This window comes from Rattus norvegicus, chromosome 4 (genome assembly GCF_021556685.1).
Source record: "Rattus norvegicus strain SHRSP/BbbUtx chromosome 4, alternate assembly SHRSP_T2T, whole genome shotgun sequence".
Lineage (NCBI taxonomy): Eukaryota > Metazoa > Chordata > Mammalia > Rodentia > Muridae > Rattus > Rattus norvegicus.
In genome coordinates, this window is record NC_141537.1 from 59859523 (window position 1) to 59886935 (window position 27413).

General features: G+C 42.7%; 1 protein-coding gene across 2 annotated transcripts in view; it reads left to right on the forward strand.

Annotated features, from left to right (window-relative positions):
• Klhdc10 (kelch domain containing 10) overlaps window positions 1-27076 on the forward strand; it is a 57817-nt gene extending 30741 nt beyond the window's left edge. The window contains exons 3-10 of one of the 2 annotated variants that reach the window (XM_087657211.1): window positions 11485-11706; window positions 13472-13626; window positions 15958-16106; window positions 18318-18402; window positions 19123-19189; window positions 19785-19832; window positions 21366-21505; window positions 22546-27076. In XM_087657211.1, the coding sequence (XP_087513337.1) occupies window positions 11485-11706; window positions 13472-13626; window positions 15958-16106; window positions 18318-18402; window positions 19123-19189; window positions 19785-19832; window positions 21366-21505; window positions 22546-22755 (1076 nt within the window). In that variant the 3' untranslated portion in view covers window positions 22756-27076. The remainder of the gene's footprint in view (window positions 1-11484; window positions 11707-13471; window positions 13627-15957; window positions 16107-18317; window positions 18403-19122; window positions 19190-19784; window positions 19833-21365; window positions 21506-22545) is intronic. The other variant, NM_001017456.1, reaches the window with a different exon arrangement.
• Window positions 27077-27413: the final 337 nt, after the last annotated feature.

The following is a 27413-nucleotide window of genomic DNA, read 5'->3' on the forward strand; positions in this document are numbered from 1 at the left end:
TAAGTAGCTTAGCAAAGAAAGATGTTTAGTTCTGTAATATTTTCTTTTTAAATTAAAATGCTAATTTATTGCATTTTTTAAACAGAAATTTAACTTAGTTTGAAATAAGCATAAATTAGACTTCAAAAGCAATGCAGCATTATTTTAAGTACTCATGCTTTCTATATATAAGCGTAATTAAGAAGTAATTTAAGGCCAGGCATGGTGGTTCAGGTTTATTTATTTTTATTTATTTTTTTTATTTTTTTTGGTTCTTTTTTTCGGAGCTGGGGACCAAACCCAGGGCCTTGCGCTTCCTAGGTAAGCGCTCTACCACTGAGCTAAATCCCCAGCCCCTTATTTTTATTTTTTAAAGATTTATTTACTTTTATTATATATGAGTACACTGTAGCTGCTGTCAGACACACCAGAAGAGGGCATCTGATCTCATTCCAGATGGCTGTGAGCCACCATGTGGTTGCTGGGATTTGAACTCAGGACCTCTGGAAGAACAGTCGGTTCTCTTAACCACTGAGCCATCTCTCCAGCCCATTGTTCAGATTTATAATCCCAGAATTTGGGAGACTGAGGCAGGAGGATTTTTATAGTGTAGGACAGCCCGAGTTGCATAGTGAATTCTAGGCCATCCTGGGCTGTAGAATGAAAGAAACTCTGTTTAAAGAAGCAGAACAAAGGTTAGAGAGGTAGCTGAGTTGGTAGGGTGCTTAAATCAAGCATGCCCAAAGCCACATATAAAATCCTGATCCCCAGCACCACATATAAAACCAAGTATGGGGGCAGGGAGATGGCTCAGACTTGACAACCGACTCACAATTCCTGGGACCCACACGGTAGAACAAGAAAGGAAACACCCACACGTTGTCCTCTGGCCTCCTTATATACGCAAGGCAAAACTATTTTCTTCTACACAAAATAAATACAGTAAAATTAAAACAAACAAAACACCATCAAAGCAAACAAAGGCAAAAGTGGTACCACTTTTCATTCCAACACTTGAAAGGGAGGTGAAGGCAAGACAATCAGAAGTTCAGGGTTGTCTCCAGTTCCATAGTGAATTCAAGGAACCTGAATCACGTGAAACCGTGTCACCACCATCACCACCAAAAGAACAATAATTAGGACATAGAGTTTAATGAAAAAGCAGTTGTGTGAGGCTAGAGAGAGGGCTCGGAGGGTAAGAGCACTTGCCGCTCTGGACAAGACCCTTCTTGGTTGCCATCACCACACGGTGGCCAACAGCATGTGCACCACCTCCATCTGAGTCTTCTCAGGCTTCTGCAGCATTAGGTGTGCCTGCGGCGCACACACTTGCAGGCACACCCTCAAACATTTACAAAAACTTTAAAAATTGTATAAAATCCTATAAAAATATAGAATGTCAAAAGAAATAGTAAAAACAAGCCTGATTCTATCTGAATGGTGGTTTTTTTTTTTTTTTTTTTTTTTTTTTTTTGTATAGTTTCCATTTTAAAAAAAATTAATCATGGGGGAAAATACTGCACAGGTAAGTTTTATACCATTTGGTATTTTTAAGTCCTAAATTCAGAATGGCTGAGAAAGCTGGTGATAGAGAATGCCGAGCAGGGTGAGGGGAGCAGGCTCAGCATTGGGTGTGAGGATCACCACTAGCCTCCTTAGAAGCAGTGGCCTTGTCTGTCTTCTCTCCTTTGACTAGTTTCAGTGTTGATGCTGTGGCCACCTGCATCCCTTAACGTCTCTCTTCCCTTGGGTCACAGCGCTGTGTGTATGATCCTAGGTGTTTCTGCTTCCTCCTCTTTGTTCATTTTGTTCCCTTCCGTGTTTTCTTATTTCTACCCATTAAAGGTGGAAATTCAGTGTTCTGTCCTTTCTCCATGACCTCTGATTGTCCCATCGCCTTTCTTAGGTTTAACTCTGTTCATCATTCATCCCTCCATTCGGCGTTTCTGGATGACTTCCTGTGTAGCAGTTACTGTACTTGATAGATTGATGGTGCAGATCTAGGGAACCAGGTGAATGGACAGTTGCAGAGTGATTGGAATGAAGTTTTTTGTGGCAGTGTCCTGATAAGGTAGTGGAGCACACAGAGAGGTTTCTCATCAGTAAATGGGAAAGATGATGAAGAAGAATAGTATCATATGGTTTCTCAGATAAGTTACTTAAACCTAAGTGGGTTTTTGCAAGGGAAGAGTGAAATTTCAGACACAAGTGCCAGGTAGCTTGAATATGGTGTTGGTGTAAATGCCTTCAAGGTCTGTAGAAAGTTTAGCATAGTGGGGAATGGCAGCCAGAAAGAATCTGGAGGGGGCCAGATAGAGCAAGCACCACTGAAGGAGAGTTGTAGCTAGTAAGGAGATAACGACTGCAGTTCCCAAGTCCAGGGAAGCTGCAGCCCAAAATGAGGAGGCTGTAGTGGGGATGCGGGGGGGGGGGGGGGGGGTGTTGGGTGGTGGGAACCTGAATTATGCATATGCTGAATTAGAGATTTGATCACTAATTGAAGAGAGTGGGGGAAAAACAAGGACCGACTTCCAGGGTCTGGTTGTAGAGTGGTGCCCACAGAGGCACCAGGCGGATACCCAGGGCACATGCATACTGAAGGCAAAATACTCAAACCCACTGAATAAAAATAATCTTTTAAAAAAGTGACTTCCAGGGGTTGGGGACTTAGCTCAGTGGTAGAGCGCTTGCCTAGGAAGCGCAAGGCCCTGGGTTCGGTCCCCAGCTCCGAAAAAAAGAACAAAAAAAAAAAAAAGTGACTTCCAGATTTTCTGTATGACCTACTTCTTGTCACTAGGCTAATCACAGGGCAGAGTTTAGAAGTAGGCGTTAAACTCCCGTTGATTTGCAAACCACTAGTTGATTATCCCTTAACACTTTTAAGAAGTATTTCCAGAAAACCCTCTGATTCTTTGACAGTATAGCAGTTACTTCCAGGAAAACTTGGAAGACCTGTCCCCACTTTGTTCTGATGTCTCCTTCTGTGTACAGCCTGTAACAGCACCAGCACTGACCGCATGGAGTTCTGTTCATGTGTGTGTGCTTCCCCCAGGCTGTGAGCTCTGCCAGCACAGGGGCAGGAGCAGTGGGACAGCTGGCTCTGACTTCTTCATCTCCGCTTGGTAGTTCAGTGCATGCCAGAGGACATGGAGTTAGATCTAATTATACAGCAGTGGTCAGGGAAGAGCATGGGTGGAAATTTTAGTATATCCTTAACTGTTGTAGTTGTAAGTGGTAAATTAATAAATTGTTGAGAACATGCAAATGCTTTCTCAATAATCCATTAGGTGTTTTCTTTTTTTTTTTTTTTTTTGTTCTTTTTTTTTTTGTTCTTTTTTTCGGAGCTGGGGACCGAACCCAGGGCCTTGCGCTTCCTAGGTAAGCGCTCTACCACTGAGCTAAATCCCCAGCCCCAGGTGTTTTCTTTAAAAAAAAAAAACTTATTTAAACTTTAGAAATAGTCTTTCAAAATATTTTCAGGTCTTTCATTTTGGAAATCCTTTGCCTTGGTTGAAAACAGTTTCATAGAGTCTGTTTTCTGTAACTAGGTCATGCATCTTCTCAAAAGAGGTTTCTACCAACTAACAGTGTGGCATGGTAAAAGCAGTTCTGATGTGTTGAAACACTGGATTTCCATCATAAAGTAGTAAACAAAATATCCACTTAACCTTCCTCAGTTCTCCAGTATCACTGCTAATGAAAAAAAGATGAATGGTGATGTGTCATCACAATTTTATTGAAAACAACAGAAAAAGGAAGTTTGGAGTCAGAGTATCTGCATCTGAATCCACGCTCTGCCATTTGTCAGCTGTATGACTTTGGGCAAGTGCTTGCTTAGTTCTTGTTTCCCTCAGATTCCTTATTTGTAAAGCCTGGGCTGTACAGAGTTGTCTTAACAATGGAATTACATCAACTGAGAAACCAACACTGAATATAATACAGTCCAAAACAGGGGTTCTTGATGCATGATTGATATCAGAGAATTTATTTTTGTTTGTTTGTTTTGAAACAGTATTTCACTATGTATCCCCTATCTAGCCTAGAACCTACTCTCCAGATGTGGCTAGTCTTGAACTCACAGAGATCTGCCTGCCTTTGCCTTCCGAGTGCTTAAATTAAAGTCCTCCCTCACACCTGGCCTCCTGGTTTTGTTTTGTTTTGTTTTGTTTTTAAGACTTAGTCTTGAGACATCTTCTTTGCTGGCCTGGGACTCATTATACAAACCAGGTCAGCCTTGCGTTCATCGATCACCTGTCTCTGCCTCCTGTGCTAGAGTTAAAGGCGTGTGCTACCGTACATAGTCTGATTTTTTTTTTTTTGACTAGTGCTTATTTTATTTCATATTTAAGACAGGGTCTCACTAAGTAGCTCTGGCTTGCCTGAAACTCAGTGGCCTCAACTCACAGAGGCTGCTAGATTAAAAATGTCACAATTATGCCTGACTTTCATTTTGTTAATGTCAAGCTCACAGACACTAAAGAGGAACTTGATATGGACGGCTTAAGATGAACAAATGAAGCAGCTGCCCACCCATGGTAGAAGCAGGTTGAGAGGAAGCTGTTAAATCGAGCCGTGTCTTCACAGATCCAGTAGTGAACTGTTCATTGTTCAGACTTAAGACTGGCCCCAGGTTTCTAACATGCAACACAGACTGCTAAAGGTGATTGGTTGCATTCAGTGTTCTCAGGGGAAATTATTTTGTAGATAAATTCTGCTTAAGGTAGGGGGAGTCAAAAAAAAAAAAAGATCTGAAATTTATGCTGTACACTTATTTTGGGAAAATTAGTTGGAAAGATATCTCTGGTAACATAAAAAAATCCAAAACGAGGAAGATTTGAGTATATGAAGTAGTATGTAGAGACTACTAAAACATAGCCACGAAGCTAAGTATAATTACAGAGGTTTCTAACAATGTAGAGGAATTGTGTAACTATGTGTGTATACATATACATATGTATTACATTCTATAACTGAGAATTCTGTAGCTGAGACAGTAGATCCAAGAGCAAGCTGGTCAGTCAGACTAGCTGGATGAGAAACGAACAGAAAGAGTTGTCCTGGGGTTGGGGATTTAGCTCAGTGGTAGAGCGCTTGCCTAGCAAGCACAAGGCCCTGGGTTCGGTCCCCAGCTCCGAAAAAAAAAAAAAAGAAAAAAAGAAAAAAAAAAAAAAAAGAAAGAGTTGTCCTCAGGCAGCAAGAGGAAGGACGAGAGACTCCAGGAGTCAGCTTTGGGCCTCGTGTACACATACCTATGCCCTTATATACATGCACACACATAGACACATGCATACACAACACAATACACATAAGCAAAAATAAATCTTAGTAAAAATATGACATTTCAATAATACTGAAATAGGTGAAAAGTGAGCATTCTTATTTTAGACATATACAATGAATTTATATAAACCAGGATTTTAAAAAGGCATGTCTCTAGAAAAATGTGTAAAAGTCTAAAGTAGACATTTACTGAAGAAAACTCCAGATGGCCAACTAATAGAACTTGGTTGGGCATGGTGATGTAGGCCTTAAATCTCCGCATTCTTAGAGGCCAGAAGCTAGAGGATCTCTGTGAGTTGAAGGATAGCCTGTCTACATAGTGACTTACAGGACTCCATAGAGATCCCGTCTAAAAAGATTTTAAAAAGTGCTCAATTTCATCAGCCATGAGAGACTGTGTGTTCTAGTGTGAGATAGGCTTGTAGACTAACAGGAATTATCCAGATGGGAGCAGTAACTGTGCCAAGTGTTGGCATGCATGTGGGACCCAGGGATTCTCATGCTGTTGGTTACTATGGGGATTGTTCCTGCCATTTTGAAAACTATGGCCTTATCTAATAAGGATTTCCTTTAAGACTCAGGAATTTAATTTCTGGATTTATAGCCAACAGCATTGTGACCCTCTGTATACTTTAAAACATGTATGAAAATGTTTATATCAACATCAAGAGCCACAAATTGAAAACACCTAAATGTCTATTTAGAGAACTAGACTGACTGAGTAAAGGGGCTGCTCACTCATAGGGAGAGAGAGGAGCAGGCTATGTGTACCATCTTCAACAACAACAGCATAAAGGAAGCCTTGAAGCAATCATAAATAAGAACCCAAAAGAATTGTACTACATAGTTTTATTTTGGTCCGTCCCCCCTCCCCCTCCCCCTCCCCCTCCCCACTCCCCCCCCTTGGAGCTGAAGACCGAACCCAGGGCCTTGAGCTTGCTAGGCAAGTGCTCTATCACTGAGCTAAATCTCCAAACCCCTATTTTGGTTTTTCAAGACAGGGTTTCTCTGTGTATCCCTGGCTGTCCTGGAACTTGCTTTGTAGACCAAACTGGCCTCGAACTCAGAGATCCTCCTGCTTCTGCCTCCCAAGTAAGTGCTAAAAAGGCACGTGCCATCACCCAGTTACTATATCATTTTGTTATACACTTCAAATATTATTTGGGAATGCACACTTAGATATGATAACATATAATGAAGCTATAAAGAAACTGCTAGTTTTATGATTGACAGAAAAATTAATGGGGTTGGAGAAATGGATTAGCGATTAAAATCATTGGTGAGTCTTGTGGAGGACCCAGGTTTGATTCCCAGCATCCGTATAGGAGCTCACAAAAGTCTGGTGCTGTGATCATGAAGGACAAGCTTCTGGGAGTTGGTAGTACCTACACTAATAGGTTCAAAGAAAAAGTATGACAGCCCCCCCAATATAAAAACCTAACAATAATTTAAGCATTCTTTTTTGTTAAGGTGTATCATCACACTGTGGTCTTGTATGTGTCCCTTTCTGTATTTAACATTTCAATGCAAATTTTATTTTAAAAACATACCCTTTTCTGATAAGGAACAAAATCTAGTGATTATTTTATTGGTAGACCATTAATAAGAAACCAAGAGGAAATGTCTTAATTTAGAAGTGAAATTTGACCAGCATCCTCCCTGAATTAAACTAAGCAAGTATCATCTCTTCTATACAACCTTGTTGTGTTAAATTTCAGCTAAAACTTGAATAGATAAACAAAAAAAAAATTATTTGCTGGGGGGCTGGAGAGATGGCTTAGTGATTAAGAGCGCTTAATTAAGACCTTAATTTGTTTCCCAGCACCCACATGGCAGCTCACAATTGTCTATAACTCCAATTCCAGAGGTTCTGATGTCTTTTTCTGATCACCCTAGGCACTAGGTATGCACATAGTATATATACATTTAGGCATTCATACACACAGAAAATAAATCTTTAAAAATATTTTTCTGGACTGCACTCTGGGGAAGCAGAGGAAGAAGATCAAGAGTTCAAGCCTTGTCTAAATGTGGTGGTACATGCCTTTAATCCTTGCACTGAAGAGGCATAACAGGTTTCTGCAAGTTTAAGGCTAATCTGGTCTAAAGAATGTATTTCAGGTCAACCAATGCTATATAGTGAGATCCTGCCTCAACAGAGTTAAAGGCTGGCCCAGACTACATACCCAGACCCTATCTCAATAGAGGAAGATAGTAGTGCTGGGAGGGGTATATAGCTCAGTTGGTAGCATACTTGCTTGTCATTCATGAAGCCTAAGTTTCGTCTCCAACACTGAAAATTGGGCATGGTGACCCATAACTGTAGTCCCAGCATTCTGAAAGTAGGAATAGGAGGATCAGTAGCTCAAATTACCCTGGGCTATGTAGAGAGCTTGAGGTAATCCTGGGCTACTACTGAAGACCCTGTCTCAAAAAAAACCCCAAACAAACAAAGTACACATATGTAGGAGTATAAATTGGTCCAGTTCAGCTGTTGGAGAAACAGTATAGCTCTACAATAGTTTTATCTGTAAATATTTGAAATGCTTGTTTCTTTGACCCAAGAATTCAATCTCTAGGTATATTCATATGTTTTCATATGCATATGTAGAAGAAACTTTATTCCAATATTATTTGTAATAATGAGAACATTGGAAATGGCCTAATCATCTGTAGTATAATCTCAGAGAGCTAGCTTGTTTCTGCTACAAATTCAGACCCACTTCCCTAGTGACCATAGCTCCCATTTACCCCTGAGTTAGAACAGATGCTTGCCTCAGGAAAGGAAATGGCTCAGGTGTTCAGGTCCCACAGCCTTGTCTCTTTTGGATGTTCAGATCACCCCAGCACATAGGTTCATTTTTTATTTCTCACTTCTATGTTTTTACATTGTGTGTGTGTGTGTGTGTGTGTGTGTGTGTGTGTTTACATATGTATGTGTGATGTAATTTCAGGAGTTGGATGCTGGTCTTTGGGCTTGGCTCTGTGAATCTTTACTGTTGAGCTCACTCTGAAACCCTACTCCGTTTTCTAGTGAGTTTTGGAAGCAGGCAACCCAAGCCTGTGGATGATTTCATTAGCAGAAAACTTGGTGGAGGATTCAGAGACTAAAACCAAATTTCATTTTGTCAAGGTCGAGGAGCCTGTGCTATATGCCACATGATGAAAATCAATGCTTGCTTCTTGCCCTGATAAATTCCTGTGATTTTTAAAAAGAGAAGTGGGTTTCTGGTATGTGGAGTTGCTCTTAGGCTGGGACTGTAGGAAGGAGATCTGTGGAGAGGGGAGTGAGTAACCTGGTGCAGCTCTGAAGGCTCCTTGACAGAATGCTCAGCATTTGTTTATCAGGTACTGGGCAGATGCTCGCACCCAGCTGTTTAATTAGACTAGATTGTGAGAACAGCAGAAGGTTGCAGTTAGAGTCACCTGGCAGTGCCAGGGAGAAACGAGCTACACACTTTTGTAGCAGCCTCATGAAAAACAAGGCGTAATGCTAATATTTTATTTAATCCATGTCATTTTGTTATATCATTAACATAGAACTGGTAATTTTACATTCTTTTAGGGGTGCTAAATCTTTGAACATAAATTCCAGTTGGGCCCAGCCACATTCAAGTGTAGCCAGGAATTACTGCATCATGCAGGGCAGAGCTCGGCTGTAAGCCCCAGAGACAATGTCACTGGCCCCGAAGCTGTCACAATAACAGTTCACAATTGTTGTCCAGTAATGTTTGAGCTTAGAATGAGTGAATGGATACATTTTATGTCAAATCATCTTTTCGTTTTGCCGAAGTGTTTGAGCCGCGTGAGTTATGTTCATCATAAAGATGGTGGTAAACTTGGAACATGTTCTTTGCTCTGTGTCCATTGAAAGTCCTAGGATGCTACTGTATTTCTTCTCATGTTTTCCGAAAATGTAAAAATCCTAAGAATCATCTAATGCTCCTGGAAACAAACAAACAAAAAAAAAAAAAGAGAGAGAGAGAGAGAGAGAGAGCATCATAGTTCCTGACTAGTGAGCATAGCAACTGATTTAAGTTTGCCTTGCTGATTCCTAGATGCATTGTAACTTGCAAAGATCATTGCACAGTCTAGCCCCTGTCCCCTAGATCACACTCGCCCTCTCCCCCTTTTCTTCCTCTGGGCTGGAGACTGAAGCCAGGCCTCACACGTGCTAAGCACCTGTTCTGCTGTGAGCTCCACGCCATCTATCTTGGAAATAACTACGTCAGAGTCCACAGAGCTGGGCATTGTTTTGATCATCTTTGCCACTGTTTACTCTGGCCTGAAGTTAAACTCAGGGAAACTTTTAAACATGTTGTATTTTTCCAGCTGTGTCAGCTGATATGGGTGATGCAGGATAATTATACACGCTGTTTGCCTTTGAGGAACTTTTACTCTGTTTGCAATAGAAAAACATGAAATGAATGGAGAAGAATCAGTTACAAACCAGTTCCATTGTCAACCTTGTTCAGTGTTCTCTGTGAGCCATAGGCTAGGTTACAGAAAAGTGGGTGCACCTACATTTATTTCTCAAATAGCTCTTCTCCACCTGGAAAGAGACCTGTAAGCCAGTGAACATTTAAGAGCAGCTGGGCAGTGAGGCTGGCAGCCCTAGTGAGTAAGTGAAGGAAGGAGTTAGCATCAGAAGGCTCTGAGCTGCTTCATTCAGGCCTTAAAGAGCTGTAGTGATTTGTACACAGGCCTGACAGGGGCCAGAATGACTAAAAGATACATTGTTGCTTTGTTTTTCAGTTATTTTAGTTCTGTACATAGCATTTTAACTCTTGTTCCAAATTTACCCTATAAAGTGGGCTTTTGATTGAAAAGACACACAAGTTTGGTAATAAATGCTAATTTAAAACATATTTATTAGGCGTCTAACAGTGTCCTAAGTACTAGTGAACATTATATTGTTGTCAGTAGCACATGAAAACAGATGTCTCTAGGGTAGTAACGAGTGTAGAGTCATCTTAGTCCATATGGCATTTTAGCTGTTTGGTTCTGTAACTGTTCAAGGGCTTATGTAGACTGGTATAAGAGGTTGTAAGGATAATAGAAATATAAAGTAGTGGATTTTTTCCTTTAAAAGGACCTCAAAATTATTTAAATGAATTAATGTATATAATTTAGTCATTTACTTACTGTATACTAGGTATTTAACCAAGGGCCTTAAACATGCTTGGCAACTCTACTGACTTGAGCTATGTCCTCAAATTGCCTAGGCTGTTTTTGAACTTATGCTCTGAGCTCAGTCAGGCACTGAAATTATGGTTCTCCTACCTCAGCTTCCTGAGTAATTTTGATTACAGGCTTGTGTCACAGGCCTGGCTGTTTGGTGTAGTTGAAACTTGAGAAAGAGTCTATGGCTGTAGCTCAGGACAGAATGCTTGCCAACCATGCACAAGACAGGTTTGATTCCAGCTCTCATAGGGAAAAATATTTAAAATCTATAATTTGCTTCCTTCCTGTTCACCAAACTTTGCCCTTTTTTGGGGAGGGGGTGTGGGGAAGAGTCCTGGGGTCCTATCCAGAAAATATTGTCTTTACCAATATCATGGAGTATTTCAGAAGACAGGTCTTACCTACAGTTTTTTATTTTTGACCATTTTGAGTTTAAACCTTTTTTTCATAAATAGCTTTTCTTAGTGATAACTTTAAACAGAATATAAGATGTTCTTTGGGATAAATGCAGGATCTTCTTTGAAAAGTTTTGGAATGGTATTCAAAGAATTAATTTTGCTCTGAGCACATGACAGCCAGTTTTCTTTTTAAGTGTATACTTACATGTATGTGTTTACTTAGACATGACTCATTCATGTTTGTGATTGCTTTCTCCAATAGTCACAGTTTAACCTAGCTTGCCTGTGTTCTCACCTAAAGAGTAAGAAATTTGACCTCTTAGCCTCTGAAATTCTAGGCCTCTCTTTCTTCTCTGAATTCCACATCGTCAGTCATTTCCTTGAGTTTATCATGCTGTGTCACCTCTCCTGGGAAGAATCTTTTACTCTTCGAAATTTGAAAATCATATGACTAAAAGTGGAGACTAACTCCCTAAAAATCTTGAGTAGTCTGTGTAATGCATAAAGTACCTAGGTGAGTGACAGACACGTGTGTTAGGAATCCCTCCCTGACTCCCTTTTGAAGTTCAAATGATTGTTACTAATTTTGTTTATGTTCTTCAACTGTGGGCCACTTTTGGAAAACCATCCTCTTCTTCTTTAGGCCACAGACCTCCCCCAGCCCGCAGTGGACACCGTTGTGTGGCAGATAACACCAATCTCTATGTGTTTGGAGGGTATAACCCAGACTATGATGAATCGGGAGGGCCAGATAACGAAGACTATCCTCTCTTCAGGGAGCTTTGGAGGTATCATTTTGCAACAGGCGTGTGGCACCAGATGGGCACAGATGGCTACATGCCCCGGGAATTGGCATCTATGTCACGTAAGTGCCAGCAGTTTTGAACTTTTGACTTTGTGAACTATCTGAAGTGGCAGGTTCAGTGTCACTTGTCCCTTCTTAATAATGTACACTATTGTAACATGGTAAGTGTTGTCACTGAGTAGGTATTTCACTGTGCTGATAATATAGTGTAATGACTCTGAATCTCTGAGTTCCAGGTTTGAATCTAACTGTAATATTGGATTGCCAGATGAGTTTTTAACTATTTACCTGTAAAGGGAGGTTAACGATATCTCGGGGTTCAGTATAAAGTATTACATATATCCTAGGAAAAATGTAGTCAAATGAAAAACTGGAGTTGCAGCTATAGTAATTAATAGCTATTAAATGAAGGACTTCACTTCCTTACAGCATCATTGTGATATAAGTTTCTACAGTGATGGAACCCAAGGTTTCAGAGGGACTCTGAGAATAAATGGCTAAGGGTTCATGCTCTGAAGCCAGGCTGCTTGGGATTGAATCCCAGCTCTTTTTAGGAAACCCTCATTAAGCTATTTAAACTCTTTTTGCCAATATGGTGTGCATACCTATAATCCCAGCACTTGGAAGGCTGAGACAGAAGGATTGCAATGAATTTGAGACTAGCCTTATATCTCCTGAAAACAAATAAACAGAGGAATTAAAAAACAAACATTTGTTACTTCTGTTTCTGTTTATCATTTCTAAAAGTGGAGGTTGGATCATTGCTTAATGGTGGAGTGCACCAAGCTCTGGATGCAGACTTAGCACAGAGAGGGAGACAGGAGAGAGAGGAAAGTAACAATGAAAGAGAGAAGAAAATAATATTTACAATTCGTTAGGGAGGTTAACTAGTTTTCTCCAAAAGTCCCACTAGAATTAAATCCAACTCTTGGCGGCGCTGTAGTATATATAGACTGTTAACTACTGCACTGTATGAGTTAAAAGACGATGGGAAGTTGGAGAGCTACGGAAATGAGAGAGGCAGAGGGAAAGAGGGAGGGAGGGAAGAAGACAGGGAGGATTGTACACAATGCAACAAACAGAAAAGATAAAGAGCAAATACCAAAACTGCCGGCAGGATATTGGTGTTTCTTTTTATCGGGTAGAGGATTAAACTGGCAGAAACTACAATTTAAAATGTATAAAGATCACTCCTCTGACAGAGAATGATCCCTTAATCCCCTATTCTAGTCCTGTGGGGTCTTTTCTAAGACAAAAATGGTCATTTTCCTCTGGTGTGCTGTGTATTCGAGCTGTCTTGAACAACAGTGGTATTCTGTAGTTCGTAAACTTGACATTGCTATGCACGTTATTTTATTTAGTGCATCTTGGCTGTTTATCATATATCTAGCAGTGAGCCGTGTGAGATAATCCATACAGTGTGAAGTAAGCCATTTCTTTTGCAAAATCTTACAGTTGGATATGTGTGATCTTAATAAGATCATTAAAGTAAACATGCGTGAGCTGCTCAGGTGGTCTGGATGCATGGACAGCACACTGCAGTCAGTGCTCTGGGTCGGAGGGCAGCACACTGCAGTCAGTGCTCTGGGTCGGAGGGCAGCACACTGCAGTCAGTGCTCTGGGTCGGAGGGCAGCACACTGCAGTCAGTGGTCTGGATGCATGGACAGCACACTGCAGTCAGTGCTCTGGGTCGGAGGGCAGCACACTGCAGTCAGTGGTCTGGATGCATGGACAGCACACTGCAGTCAGTGGTTTGGGATCGTGGGCAGCTCACTACAGGAAGCAGTGCACAAGCAGAACATGTTCCTCTTCCTCTTCTCTCAGTTGTGCTGCATGGAAACAACCTGCTTGTCTTTGGAGGCACAGGCATCCCATTTGGGGAGAGCAACGGCAATGATGTCCACGTCTGCAATGTGAAGTACAAGAGATGGGCCTTACTCAGCTGTCGTGGGAAGAGACCCAGTCGGATATACGGACAGGTACTGACTGGCAGGTTAACGTTGATGCATTTGCTTCATGTTTTTATACTCTAGCAGCAGTGTCAAAAAACAGTGCAGCTGCAGTTTTAGTGGAGATAGAACTTGATGGGGCATTTCACGCTTCTGGTATGAAAGTATAATTTGTGAATCTTACCATTGCCCCTCTTATTGTCACCATTCTTTCCTGGGTGTTGGCTTTTGTTGTTCCGTGTGCAGGCTAAAGGACGGCCTCAGGTATCGTTCCTGAGGAGCTGTCCACCTTTTTTTTTGAGCCGGTGTCTCTCTGGCGTCTGGGGCTTGCTGCTGAGGCTGACTGCCTGGCTGGTGAGCTCCAGGGTCTGCCACCTGACCTCGCCTCGCCAGCACTGCTTGTACAAGTTCATCTTCACCACTCCTGGCTTGTTGTGTTTGTTGTTTCAAGAGGTGCTGGGAACTGAACTGGGGTCCTTGTGCTTGCACAGCAGCAAGTTACCCAGCAAGCCATCTTCCCAGGACTGTTACTTACTTCTAATCCAGCGTGAAGTAGGAGCTAGATCTGTGGAAGTTTCTTTAACTACACCAAACCTTAGAGTAAATGGAGCTTTATCGTGGTCTGAGTCTGGTCTGATGATAGAATTCTCTGAAGAACTGTTTCTCCTAAGAAGAGACTGAACTTGAGTTTGAACTTAAACATGTAGAGACTGTGTGTAAGTCAGTTTAACCTTTGGTTTATAAAGATCTCTCCAGAAAGACAGTGGGCTGCCCTATAACAGACTCTGAGACCAGTGGATACACTTACATCAGGCACTGTTTGGCATGTGGCTCAGCTGTCTGGCACAGGAGTGATTAAATACTTCTGAGCTCTAACTTTGAAAGGGACATGCTCTAGATCCCTCTCTGTCCCACCTCGGGAGCCACTCAGGCATGGAGAAGTAGCCGAGGCAGGGCTTCAGAGTAGGTGCTTGGAAGAGAAGTCTGGTGGGAAATGCCAGCTCTGCGCTTCCTACTTCTAGGATGTCGCTAGCTCAGCTTCCGTCATTGAGAGTCATCAACAGATTCCTTTCTAGGTAGAGCTGGCACAGTCAGACACAACCTCCAAGGTCTATAGAATGCTTTAGTCATTTCTTCATTCCTTCGTGGACAAGGACTCAGGTGTTGCTGGTCCCAGCTTCTTAATATCAACTTCATGAGAGTTGGGATTATAGGCATATGTTACCTGGCTGTAGGGTCTGAATTTTCATTATTTCTGCGTGTGTGTGTGTGTGTGTGTGTGTGTGTGTGTACACGTACGTGTGTATGTGTGTGTGTGCACAGATGCCGCACAGCCCACAAGTATGGGTCAGAAGACAACATTTTCAAGTTGGTTGTCCCCTTCACTGTGGAGTGTAGAGATGAGCTCAGGTGTCAGGCTTGCATGGCCGACACTTTTAGCCCACAGGGGTCATCTTGCCAGCCTTTTAACCTTTAACTTTTTGAGATTTTGATGTGGTTTTTGTTTGTTTGTTTATGTTTTCTTTGGTATTGTTTTGTCTTCTTGCTTGTTTGTTTTGTTTTATTGAGACAAGGTCTTACTTTGTAGCTCAGTTTGGCCTGGAACTCACTATAGAGCCCCTAATCTAACCTCAGACTTGTGATCTTGCCTCAGCCTCCTGAGTACTAGGATTATAAGTGAACACTATCGCACTGAGTCAATTTGACACTTTATTTTATTTTTAGATTTATTTTCTCTGTGTGTGTGTCTGTGTGTGTGTGCGCGCGCGCGCGCGCGTAATACATCTGTGCGTAATTCCCATGAAGATCAGAAGAACTGGAGTTACAGTTGTGAACCACCATGTGGGTGCTGGAAACTGAACTCAGGTCCTCTGGAAGAGCAATAGGCCCTAAGAGCTGAGCCATTGCCTCAATCCTGATGTTTTCTTTTTGTTTATGCAATGTGTATGTGCAGAGGTGCCTGGGGAACTAAGGTCACAGGTGGTTATGAGCTGCCCAAATGGGTGCTGGGAACTGACTCCAGTTCTCTGGGAGAGCAGGAAACTCTCCGACTACTGAGACATGTTTCTAACCCAAGATTCATATATCTTAAAGGCTGAAGAAGAGGTCAGGCAGGTCAGAGGCAGATGGATCTCTGAATTCATGGCCAGCATGATCTATAGAGCGAGTTCCAGGACAGCCAGAGCTACACAGAGAAATCCTGTCTTGAAAAATAAACAAACAAAAAAAAAAAAGAAAAAAACAACAAGCAAACCTAGGAAAAAGCAAAGAGAAGAGAATTTGATATGACGCAGTTTGGGGCATCTGCTGAGTTTAAGTTCTGTGCTAAGTACTAAGGAGCGTTCTTACTCCCTTCCACAGGCAATGGCCCTCATCAATGGGTCCCTTTACGTCTTTGGGGGAACAACTGGCTACATCTATAGCACAGACCTGCACAAGTTAGATCTCAACACCATGGTGTGGACACAGCTCAAACCAAACAACCTGTCCTGTGACCTGCCGGAGGAGAGGTGAGGTGTGGGGACAGCACTGGCCTCTCGCTGAGATCTGACCTCTTCAGAGCCTTAGCAACATGAAAGGAAAGTAGCTAACTGCACTGGATCCAGACTAGTAGGGAAGAAAGGTCTGCTGATGAGAAGAGAGTGTTTTCCTCTAAGTGTAGCATTTTTAATATATTATTTCTGTTGTACCTTTTAGTCTTTCAGTAGTACGAGGTTAGTAATATTTGAAAGAAACCAACAATAAGTTACCCCTAAAATCATAATGAGGGTCAGTGAGTATTGACTGGACGAGTGCATTCCCTCTCTACAGACTAATTGGGTGTCTCTTGTTGCCTTAAACAGCATGTCTGTATTTGCTCTACTCCAGTGTCCTTGTAGGAGTTATTTGGGGGGGGGGGGAATTTGGGATGTGGTTGTTTATGCAATTCTTTGGATGTAATTTATGCTGTGAGCACTAAGCCTTTCAGGGAAAGACAAACATTTTCACATTATTGCCACTGGGAGGCTGAAACAGGAGGATTAAGAATTCCAATTCTAGGGGCTGGGGATTTAGCTCAGTGGTAGAGCGCTTACCTAGGAAGCGCAAGGCCCTGGGTACGGTCCCCAGCTCCGAAAAAAAAAAAAAAAAAAAAAAAGAATTCCAATTCTGAGCCGGGAGGTGGTGGCACATGCCTTTTATCCCAGTACTCAGGAGACAAAGGCAGGTAGATATCTCGGAGTTTGAGGCCAGCCTGGTCTGCAGAGTGAGTTCCAGGACAGCCTGGGCTACATAGAGAAACTCTGTCTCAAATCACTGTGTGTGTGTCTCTCACTCCCACCCACAACCCCATCCCTCAAAAAAGAATTCCAATTCTAAAGGGCTGGGCGATGGTTCAGTGGTTAACATGGCTTCCAGAGCTTCCAGAGGTCTTAAGTTCAATTCTCAGCACCCATATGGCAGCCCACAACCATCGGTAACTATAGTCCTATGGATTCAGTTCTCTCCTCTGGTGTGCAGAGTACATGCAGACGACACACCTATACATCAAATATATCTTTTTAAAAAAGAAATTCCAATTCAAAGAAAATCTGTACTAGTCAGGGGTCTTTAGAAGAATAGAATTTATAAAATGAACACACACACACACACACACACACACACACACACACACACACACACAGGCTTATAAATTGTGGTTCAACTAGTCTAACAATGGCTATCTGCCAATGCCAGGCCCAAGAATCCAGTAGTTGTTAAGTCCACAGGCTGGATGTCTCACTTGGTTTTCAGTATACACCGGAATCCTGAAGAAGTAAGCTGAGTGTCAGAGAAGGAATGGACTTGCCAGTGAGAGCAAGCTTCCTTCGTCTGTACGTGTCCTTTATATAGGTTGTCACCAGAAGGAATGGCCCAGATTTAAGGTGGATCTCCTTCCTCAAAAGAGCTGGATTGAAAGTGCATCTTTTTACCTCAAATGCTTTAAGAAAAAAGCCCTCACAGGTATATTTAGCCACTTGAGTTTTAAATAATCCCAGATATACTCAAATTGACAATCCAGAATAGCACACAGAGCCTTTCACTTTGGGAGAAAGTTTCATTTGTAGCTCAGCTGCCTAGATAAAAGTTCTAGTAGGTACCTAGGAAGCGCAAGGCCCTGGGTTCGGTCCCCAGCTCCGAAAAAAAGAACCAAAAAAAAAGTTCTAGTAGGTGTTTCACTCAGCATTCTGCACACACAATTTCTGTCAAATATCTTAACTCATAGTGTAGGTTTAATTAAATACAGGTAGATCGCTTATTAGAGCTAGTTCCTCCTTTTACAGACTTATGACAGGAAGATTATAGACAATCTAGAAAGTACATGTCAGCAGTTAAAGAAAGAGATAAAACAAAACTTAGAGATAGCTAAGATTACCAGTCGAGATTGGACAAGCTCTCACTCGTGTGTTTGCATATCTGGGAGTTTAAAACCTGCCTGAAGCCTGTTTAGAGCTCATTTGTTTTCCAGGTAATGGTGTGAGATGAACTTCTGAATGGATTAGCCATCCTTTAGTCCTTTCTGATTGTTAGTGCATTTGTGCATATTCTGTAACTCATTAACTAATTCACTGTTGGTTAACACTTAGGTCATTTCTAATCATTTGTCACCATAAATAATGGTGTATATTTAGTTAATAAAAGCCTCACAGCTAAACCTTAGGAAGGTCGTTTTCACCTAGAAGTATTTTATTTGGTACTTTCAGGTACAGACATGAAATTGCTCATGATGGGCAGAGGATTTACATCTTGGGAGGAGGCACTTCCTGGACAGCCTATTCCTTAAACAAGGTACTATTTTGTTTCTTAAAGAAATGAAAGGTACTGGGAGATGAATAGACAGGCATATATCATACTAATGAAGATGATTCTGTTGGGCACTTGAATTTTGGAGCAGCTTCAACCCTTGTTTTGTGCTCAGTATTCGTTCTCTGTAACAGAAGGTTGGACTCAGAGCTCCTGAGAGGCTTTGCAGGATACTCACATTCGTCACATGCTGAAAAGGCTTGAGGAACGTGTGGTGGGTGGGGCTGTGGCTGAAGATTGGATTGTAGTTAGAGATGGAGCAGGCTTCTGGGAATGTAACATCCCTGTCAGGACTCCACACCACTGACTCCAGAGATAGCTCCTTAGGACTCTTCTTAGTCATCCCTCCCCAGGGCATTTCAAGTCAGTTAGAAATCCCAGAGAGGTCTAGGTCAGGCGGCAGAGGAGCTCTGGGCCTGCCTTGAACCTGTAAGAGTTCTGCTGAGCCTTAGTCTGAAACCTTTCCTGGGCTGTCTTTCTTCTTTCTATTACAAGGATGTTTCTCACTCACTGTGGACATGTGAAAATGTGAAAGGTCTAGGACAGCACACAGTAGGACAGCACAGACCACTAAGAGGCGTGTGCATCTCTCCTTAGTCTAGCCCTTTTCTCACTTTTCCTAAAGTTTACTTTTAGAAAATCTGTTTTCATGGTACCTAAGATTACAGTTATTTACCTGTACATGTATTCTTTTGTTCTTCCAAGATCCACGCATATAACCTTGAAACAAATGCATGGGAGGAGATCGCAACAAAACCTCATGAAAAAATAGGTAAATTAAAAGTAATGATTCATGTCTTTACAACTATATTTTATACTTGTATATTTATTATTATTATTATTATTATTATATAAAATATTATATTTTGGGGGTGTAGGGTGGTTTTCTTAAATGGCATGACAATAAAGTATTTTTTTTTCTTTTTTTCGGAGCTGGGGACCGAACCCAGGGCCTTGCGCTTGCTAGGCAAGCACTCTACCACTGAGCTAAATCCCCAACCCCACATAAAGTATTTCTAAAGCTGGCATTAGAAGCTACTTACATTCTTCTGCTCAGTTGTTGTTCTCCCTCAGAGACTGAGCAGAAAGGTTTCGACAAGGATCATTGGGTTACGCGCCACAAATTGAAAAAGCACATGTGAAATAAGGAATGGGGGCCTAAGGGCTGGAGAGGGGTCTTGGCTGAAGCACTTACTGCTTTCCAGAGGACCCGAGTTTAGACCCATTGTCAGGTAGTTCAAAACCCTGCAAGTGATGTGGTCTCTCTGAGGCACACACGTGGTATACAGAGACACACAGTCACACACAGTGAGAAAATCTATTGTTTTCTGTGCATAATTGAATTTCTGTATTTATGTGTTTGACAGGTTTTCCTGCAGCCCGACGATGTCACAGTTGTGTTCAAATAAAAAATGGTATGGAGTCTAAATGAAGTTTGATTCATTTCTGTAATTATAGCTGTTGAGAATGACTGGTTTCCTAATTAGCTCTTCAAAGGGGGTGAATAATTTTGGACAGCACCTACTTTTTATGATTTAAACTTAAAGGAAACTCTAGAGAATTTTGCCTCTTGGAAGTTTTCAGAATATAAACTAGTTTTGTGTCTGGGCTTTTTCAGTTAAAAAAACTCTGAAGTTGATGAGAGATAAAGTTTTATTATACCACTGGCTCCCCGAGCATGATTTGTGATTGTAGCAGTGTGGGTGCTTATGCAGTAAGACCTTGGTGCACACCATACTAAAATTGTAATAACTCTCAGAGTATTTATTATACCATGAACTTTATTCTGTTCTCTGTCTGATGTCAGGACTCTGAGTTCATTCTTTGGGCCTCCTGTAGCAAAGGCTTGGTGTGATTTCAGAAAGTAGAGGCTACTGTATCTAAGTATGATAATGAATTTTTGGCTAATGGCTTTTAATTTACTGGACATTTATTTGTTTTTATGATTGAGCATACCCACCCTCCTCCCCACTCCTGGGAAGGGGTATATGCAGAATTGACAGCCGAGCCTTTGACATTCTAGTTCAGATTTAGGTAGCATTTGTCTGCCATTTTATATGCACACAGGGCCTTTTAAACTTAGGCTCATGCTTTTGGATAGGTTTATAGCGAGCAGTGCTGCTCTGCTTTGCCTCTGAGGACACAGCAATGCTAAAGTTTTTCTTGCATCCTAGCCAAAAAACTTTCTGCTGTGTTTTATAGTTTAATTAAGCATTGGATTAAACATGGTCCCAACTCGAGTTAGCCATTTATTCATTTGCTTTCTGGAAGTCACACTTTATATAGTTGGAACTTCTGGGCCTTTAAAAGGTCACATGGCCTTTACTACAAATCGATCAGGCGTATGAACTAACCAACTCCCAGCTATACAGATCAAATAAGTTTTTGCTATTATGGCTGAAGATGGCCAGGAAGAACCTGTTTTGTGGCCCAGATTGCATGTTGCAGCGAGCATTTCTCCATAGGTAAAATGTCCATACGGAGCATATGTGTCTGTGGGAGGAAAAAACGCATGCTCTTTCCAGGCAAGAGTTTGGAAACTGGTCTGTAGCTGTGTTTTGTTTTCGATTAGTATTTTCTTGACTAGTGGGATTTTTAGCTTCTCTTGGAAGTTGGGAAGAAGTGGCTGGCCTGCTCCCTCCAGTGCATTTCTTGGTGCTGCACAGCCACCCTCCTTCAGCGCACGAGCTTTCCCTGACTCCAGTTTATTTATTTCCAGTGCCTCATGTCTCTGTCCACTCACTTTCTGTGTCTGTAACCTAGAAATACTTGAATTTGAGAACCTTGATGTGAAGCTGCCTTAGAGGCTGGCATCCTTCATCCCAGCAAAATGTCCCAGTTGTGATGAGGCACGGTCCACCTGTCAGCTAACCATGCACTCCCATAAGACATGCTGTAGCTGCAACTCATTTCCTTTGTGTGCTGTTGGCTTTCTCCTTTCATGACAGATGTCTTCATTTGTGGTGGCTATAATGGAGAAGTGATCCTGGGAGACATCTGGAAGCTGAATCTTCAGACTTTTCAGTGGGTGAAGCTCCCCGCCACCATGCCAGAGCCCGTTTACTTTCACTGTGCAGCTGTCACACCTGTGAGTTTGTTCTTGTGCTGATCTTAGGAAGTTGTAGGGTGAGGAAGACTAGCCAGGAAAAGTTGCTGGTAGCAACCACATGTGTGAAAGGAGAAGGAAGTACGGTCACATCTAAGTTTAAAAAAGCAATGTAATATATAAGAGAGCAGAATGGGGGTTGGGGATTTGGCTCAGTGGTAGAGCGCTTGCCAAGGCCCTGGGTTCGGTCCCCAGCTCTAAAAAAAAGAAAAGAAAAAAAAGAGAGAGAGAGAGAGAGAGAGAGAGAGAGAGAGAGAGAGAGAGAGAGCAGAATGATGTTACCCTTTGTTACCATATTATTGAGAATATACAGAAACCTGGTTTTCATCTTTGTAGTATAACCAGCATTTGGTACTTTAGATAATCAGTATACTCTAAATTTAATTGTTAATAAAAAGTTCTTTGTACTTGAAGTTAAAACACATGCACACCTTTAAGCCCAGCACTCAAGAGGCAGAGGCAGGTGGATCTCTGTAAGTTTGAGGCTAGCCTGATCTACAGAGCGAGTTCCAGGATAGCCAGGGCTACACAGAGAAACCCTGTCTCAACAAAACAAAACAAATAAAAAAAACCCAACCAAACAAAAATACAATAGAAGAAAATTATAAAACAAAACTGTAGAATTGGCCATGGTAATCCCACCACTCAGGAGACTGAGCTGGCCATGTCCTTTGAACTTAAAAAAGTCCAGTTCCAACTCAGCAGTTCATAAAACCTTTTATCAAAACCAAAAATCCCACCAAAGTCCTATTGTTTCTTTAGTAACCTACTCATTATATAAGTGGACTTGGCTTCTGCATAGGTTCAGATAGTGAGACAGAATAGTTCAGATAGTGTCTGTGGGGCTGTGTTGAGCCCAGGCCTGGCAGTCACACCTGGTTTGTATCTCCAGCCTGTGGAATTGTTTTGTTCCTTCTCGCCTCAGTTAGATCTAGGCTGTTCCCTTTCCTTTGCTGAGTCTCTGCCATGGTTACTATTTCTCTGGCGTTTGACTCTGTCTTCTAACTGCCATTTGTTCCTAGGCCGGCTGCATGTATATCCACGGAGGAGTGGTGAACATCCACGAAAACAAACGGACTGGATCGCTGTTTAAGATCTGGCTGGTGGTACCTAGCCTGCTGGAACTGGCATGGGAGAAGCTGCTCGCGGCCTTCCCCAACCTAGCAAACCTTTCCCGAACACAGCTTCTGCACCTTGGACTCACACAGGAACTCATCGAGCGTTTGAAATGAGGATTTCTGGACTGTTCATTGATACTGGAAATGTTAATTTAAAGAGACTCCTTTATTTATGGGCAGTGTAGAATGTGCTACAAAGAGGATTGGTTACCCTGATCAAGGCCTTATTCAGAAAATACATCAGATGCCTTTTTGTGAATGGGTTTAAGTCTGTGGACATCTCACTCTCTCATGTGCTTTCTTCTCTGCTCCCCTCCCTCCTGCCCCCATAATGCACCTCAAACTTCTGCATTTCCTCTTTCTCATGGGATTGAGGGAACACCCGAAAGTCCCGTAATGTTAAGAATCAAGAGAGATGAATCGTTGCCTTTTTTTTAATTTGAACATATTGACCATGTCAACTAACACTACAGATTAAAATATCATCAACAAACACAAAGCTTAAAAAGCCAGCAACAACAGCTGGTAGTCTGGGATAGAACGAGAACACTAGTCTTGGTAGTCCTGCAGGTTGTTCTTAGTGTTTCTGAGATGTGCTGAGTGCCAGACTCTGGTGCTTCGTGACTTGGTGTAAAGATTAAAGATGCCTGACCTTGACGAAAGCAGGCAGTTCAGACGACGTCTGATTTGTGATCCCTTCAATCTTGTGATGCTCCAGTGGTTAGCATTGGCCTGCCAGTATTTAGTGTATCTGTCACCATCACCCTCTGTTATTGTCTTTCAAATTAAGTGTATCTGGCATCAAGTTCTTTGTAGGCAGTTTTGAACTTCCCCTGCGCTTATTAATGGCTTTAAGTATGTCTTTGACCTCTTCATGGGGGCTGTAGATTCTCAGTGTAAATGTCGAAGGGCAGTAGAGTAGGGCACAGCACCCGCACCCTTCGGACTCACTATCTTCGCTTCTGCTTGGGGTGATGGGCCTTGCTAGCATAGCAGCGGTTTCTCTGTAAGCTTGTTTCTGTTTAAATCTCTGGACCACGTTCTTGCATTTTCTTAAGCAGTTGGTTCTTGATTCCCTCCTGAACTTTGCTGTCTGCTTCAGTGCACGCGATGCTGTAATTGCCTAGTAACCAGAAAAAAGGTCTTAAGGGAAAAGGCGCAGCATATCCTTCCTCAAGAAGCAAGTATCATCGGAAAGCCCAGCAGGAGGAAGGGGTGAGACAGGGTGACTTGCTTTTGTTGGTGAGAGATTTTAGTTCTTGGCTTTGTTTTGTCTGTTCTGGAGAGAAAAGTAACCTACGTTTTTACTCCTTTTGTCTTCAAGTGACTTGTGTAAGCCTGTGGGTGTCCATAGGTGCAGTCAGGATGCTGGAGGCCTGCAGGAGGGAGGGTGCAGCCAGACCCTGCTGTAGGCTCCTTCCAGAGGAGGCTTGCAGGAGATTTCAAACATATTTTTCCTTTAAGTGCCTCTTTTCCACCTAGCTTTACCATTCTTCTTCTTTTAGCCCAGAGGAGATCTCTTTACTTTGTATGAATTTAAAGTCACCTTTGAGTTGCAGTAAAAAAACGTTCTTGCCTGGAGTGCCATCCTAGGGAGGTCTCTTGACTTCTGCTCCCACCAGGCCGTATGCTCCATCCATGTGGGTTGAGTTAGTGGAGCCTTTGCTCTGCGATCCTGAGAGAAGCACTTACCCCTGAGGAGCTGCTCTTCTGGGGGTCCCATCCCCAGACCTTACCACCCCCTGGTGGTACGATTCTACTTCCTGCCACCCATAGGTGTGCTCCTCATAGGACCCTTTGACAGAGCAAGTCAGCCTGAGCGCCTTTGTGTGCTCAGAACTGTGTGACTCTGGGCCAGGTCTCCTGTACACGCGGTGGACATGTATCCTAAACTAAAAGGCCTTGTTTTCTTGGATGACAGATGGATTTTTGTCATTGGTTTATATAGGGTCCAAAGACAATGTTCAGCCTCTGTGCCCATGGTCCTTGGAATACAAAGAGGTCTCTGGTCCTGTTACACCAGAAAGTGGTGAGAGGGGCTGATTGAAGCCACACTTGTTGGCATCCTTGTTAAGCCCTTTGAAGGCAGTCTCTTTGAGATAGATGTCAGAGGCCAGCATGACCTCTTGTACCTTAGCAGTCTGGTTTGGTCTGAAGTGTCTTTGACTAGAACACAGTGGAAGCCAGGCAGGGAGCAGCTAAGCCGCAGCCACTCACATGCACACGCACACGTACACGCACACACTCTGGACGCCAAATGACTGTGGAGAAGGACTTCAAGGAAGGGGGCTGGATCCTCTCTAAGAGTCACCAGCATTTTGGTTTCTCTATAAGCAGCACTTGGATTCCCGATGGCATCACCTGGTGTGGGAAGGTTGTGGTGCCCGCTGCTCCTCTGCCATCTTTCCGCAGTCCTGGAAATGGAAGTGCAATACGTAGAAGCACGTGGTCTGTAAAGACAATGTGGACAGATGGCCGTAAAGCAGAGACACTACGTTTGTACCTATCTTGGGCAAGTCAGCTTACTGCCTTAAAGTTATGCCAAGAATTTCTAATGTGATCACAAGCCAACTTCTTGGTAAAGCTGGGTTTATTTCAGGTCCATGTTTTCTTACTCTAGTTATAAAACAACTTACTGTTCCTCAGTTTGTTAGAGGTGAGGGCTTCCCCATCCCTGTACTATCTCCTGTTTGCATGTGTTGCCCAGGAGTAAGGAAGTCCACTTGACAGTGTTGCCCAGGTGGAGAGTTAAAACCTAATATTAATACAGTTTCCCCCCACATACGCTAATTTATCTGGGAATGTAATACCTTATTAAATGATGCCTTCTTTACTCTAAGGTATTTTCCACTTTACAGAAAAGTGCAAACCAGTATGTAATAGGTTGAAACTTCACCTGCTTTTCAGGGCAAACACAACCCTTTCTTTCCACTGGCAGAAGTCATCTTTCAGGGCCTAATGACTTGATATAAAAGCTTGCTTTATAGCATTCGTGTCCAGTACAGAGCGAGATTTAAAAATTATATATATATAATGGAAATATTAACATTTCTAGATTAAAAGTATGACTGATCTTTCGTTATCCACAGTAGCAAGGTGAAAGCACACACAATCGAATTCCATAGATAATCAGTGTTTCAACTTCTCTGTCAAACAATTGATTTGCATATCTTTTCCCTTCCTATTCCTCTTCCACAAACACCCCCCTTTCACGGGACTAGTTGACAGCAAAGGAAAAGAGGCTCAAAGGAGGGCCAGCAGCCGGCCACCAGGCCAGGGTCCCAGTTAGCTTAGGAGAACGAGCACAAGTGGGAACCTGAAGCATGGTCTGCCGCTGAGTTCTCTGCTGCCTCCTGACCAGAGAAAACTCTTAGACACACACAGAAACCCCACCATCTGAGCACATTTCCTGGCTCCTGGCAAAGCTTGCTTTTCTGTTTCTTCTTTGGAGTTACCTGCAGTCTGATGTCCTGGTGCGCAGCAAGGGTGCTCTGTCCTCTTGGACTGTGTTGGTTTTGTCTCCTGTAAAAGCAGTTTGGTTTTCTGTGTTCTTAGTGATGTTTAGAGAGTGGCCCTCCCACCAACACTCTGGCATAGCACAAAAGCCATTTTCCCTTTTGTTCTTTCTTGTTTCCTGGTGTTGGGCTTCAGGGTGAATGAGGGAGGGTTCATTGTTACAGCTAGGCTTTTGAAGAGCTGGCTACCACAGGTGTAAATTCTATTGATCCCCAGGTACCTTAGAACTCTGGAAGCTTTGGCAGGGCCAGAAGCAGGCACGGTGGGGTTCTGGGACCTCCATATGTTATCACCTGTCTGAGTTTGTGAGATTTGGAAGAAAAAAATCTCTCCCCTTGTCTGGTGTCAAAAACAGACGTTCCGAGTTGTGCTTCGATGGTAGCACCATCTTCTTGGTGTTCTTTCCATGTTGCTAACCTTTTTTAAAACATTTGGGAAGTTTTTTAAAGGCCCGCTTAGCCTGCACAGAGCGAGTCAGAGGCCGATTTCACTAAGTAGTTTAATTGCTGTTGTGCTAGTTACACAGCAGGAATACAAAGGAGGCAGCAGGAAGCACACTGACTGGGGTAGGGAGAGTGCAGGCTTCTCCCTGCGGAGGCTGTAGGGATGGGCAGGAAAGGACAGCCTCCCTTTGGAGCTGCTATGAGGCTGGGCCAGGCTCCGCTCTCCCTGCAGGTATTCGAGGCCATACACAGTGCTCGCCTTACTTTAAAGCTACTTGCCACAGTCCTGTTACACAGTGTGGATGTCCTTTTGCAGTCTGGTGTGCATGCCATGTGATCAGGACAGCTTTTCCACCTCCCCTGGTTTCCTATGAGCAAGTAAATCTACCCTGAAATGTTCCATCTGTACTTATTTACCTTGTCAGTGTTCGCTATTGGTTTTCTAAAACAATCTGATCAATAAATCTCTAAATCTATTCGGTCCAAGTTGCCGTGATTGTCTGCAGTTTGCAGTAATTTCTCCACATGTGTGAGTTCTCTCCTGTTTGACATATACACCAGTCCTACCTCGGTCACTGGACATTGTTCATGCCCTCCACTGCCCTCCTCCCGCCCCTCTCTGCTCACCTGGAACTCCTGGACTCACAGTAGCCCTGCCTTTAGAACTCGGCTCTCAGCAAGGGAGCGACTGTGGGGAGGCCCCTCACTGCTGAGCAGTCTGTGTGGCGTCAGACTTCCCTGAGTGGTGAAGAACAGCTACAGGGAAGCATGAGGGCTGTGTGAACCCTGTGAGCAGTCATGGGACTTCACAAT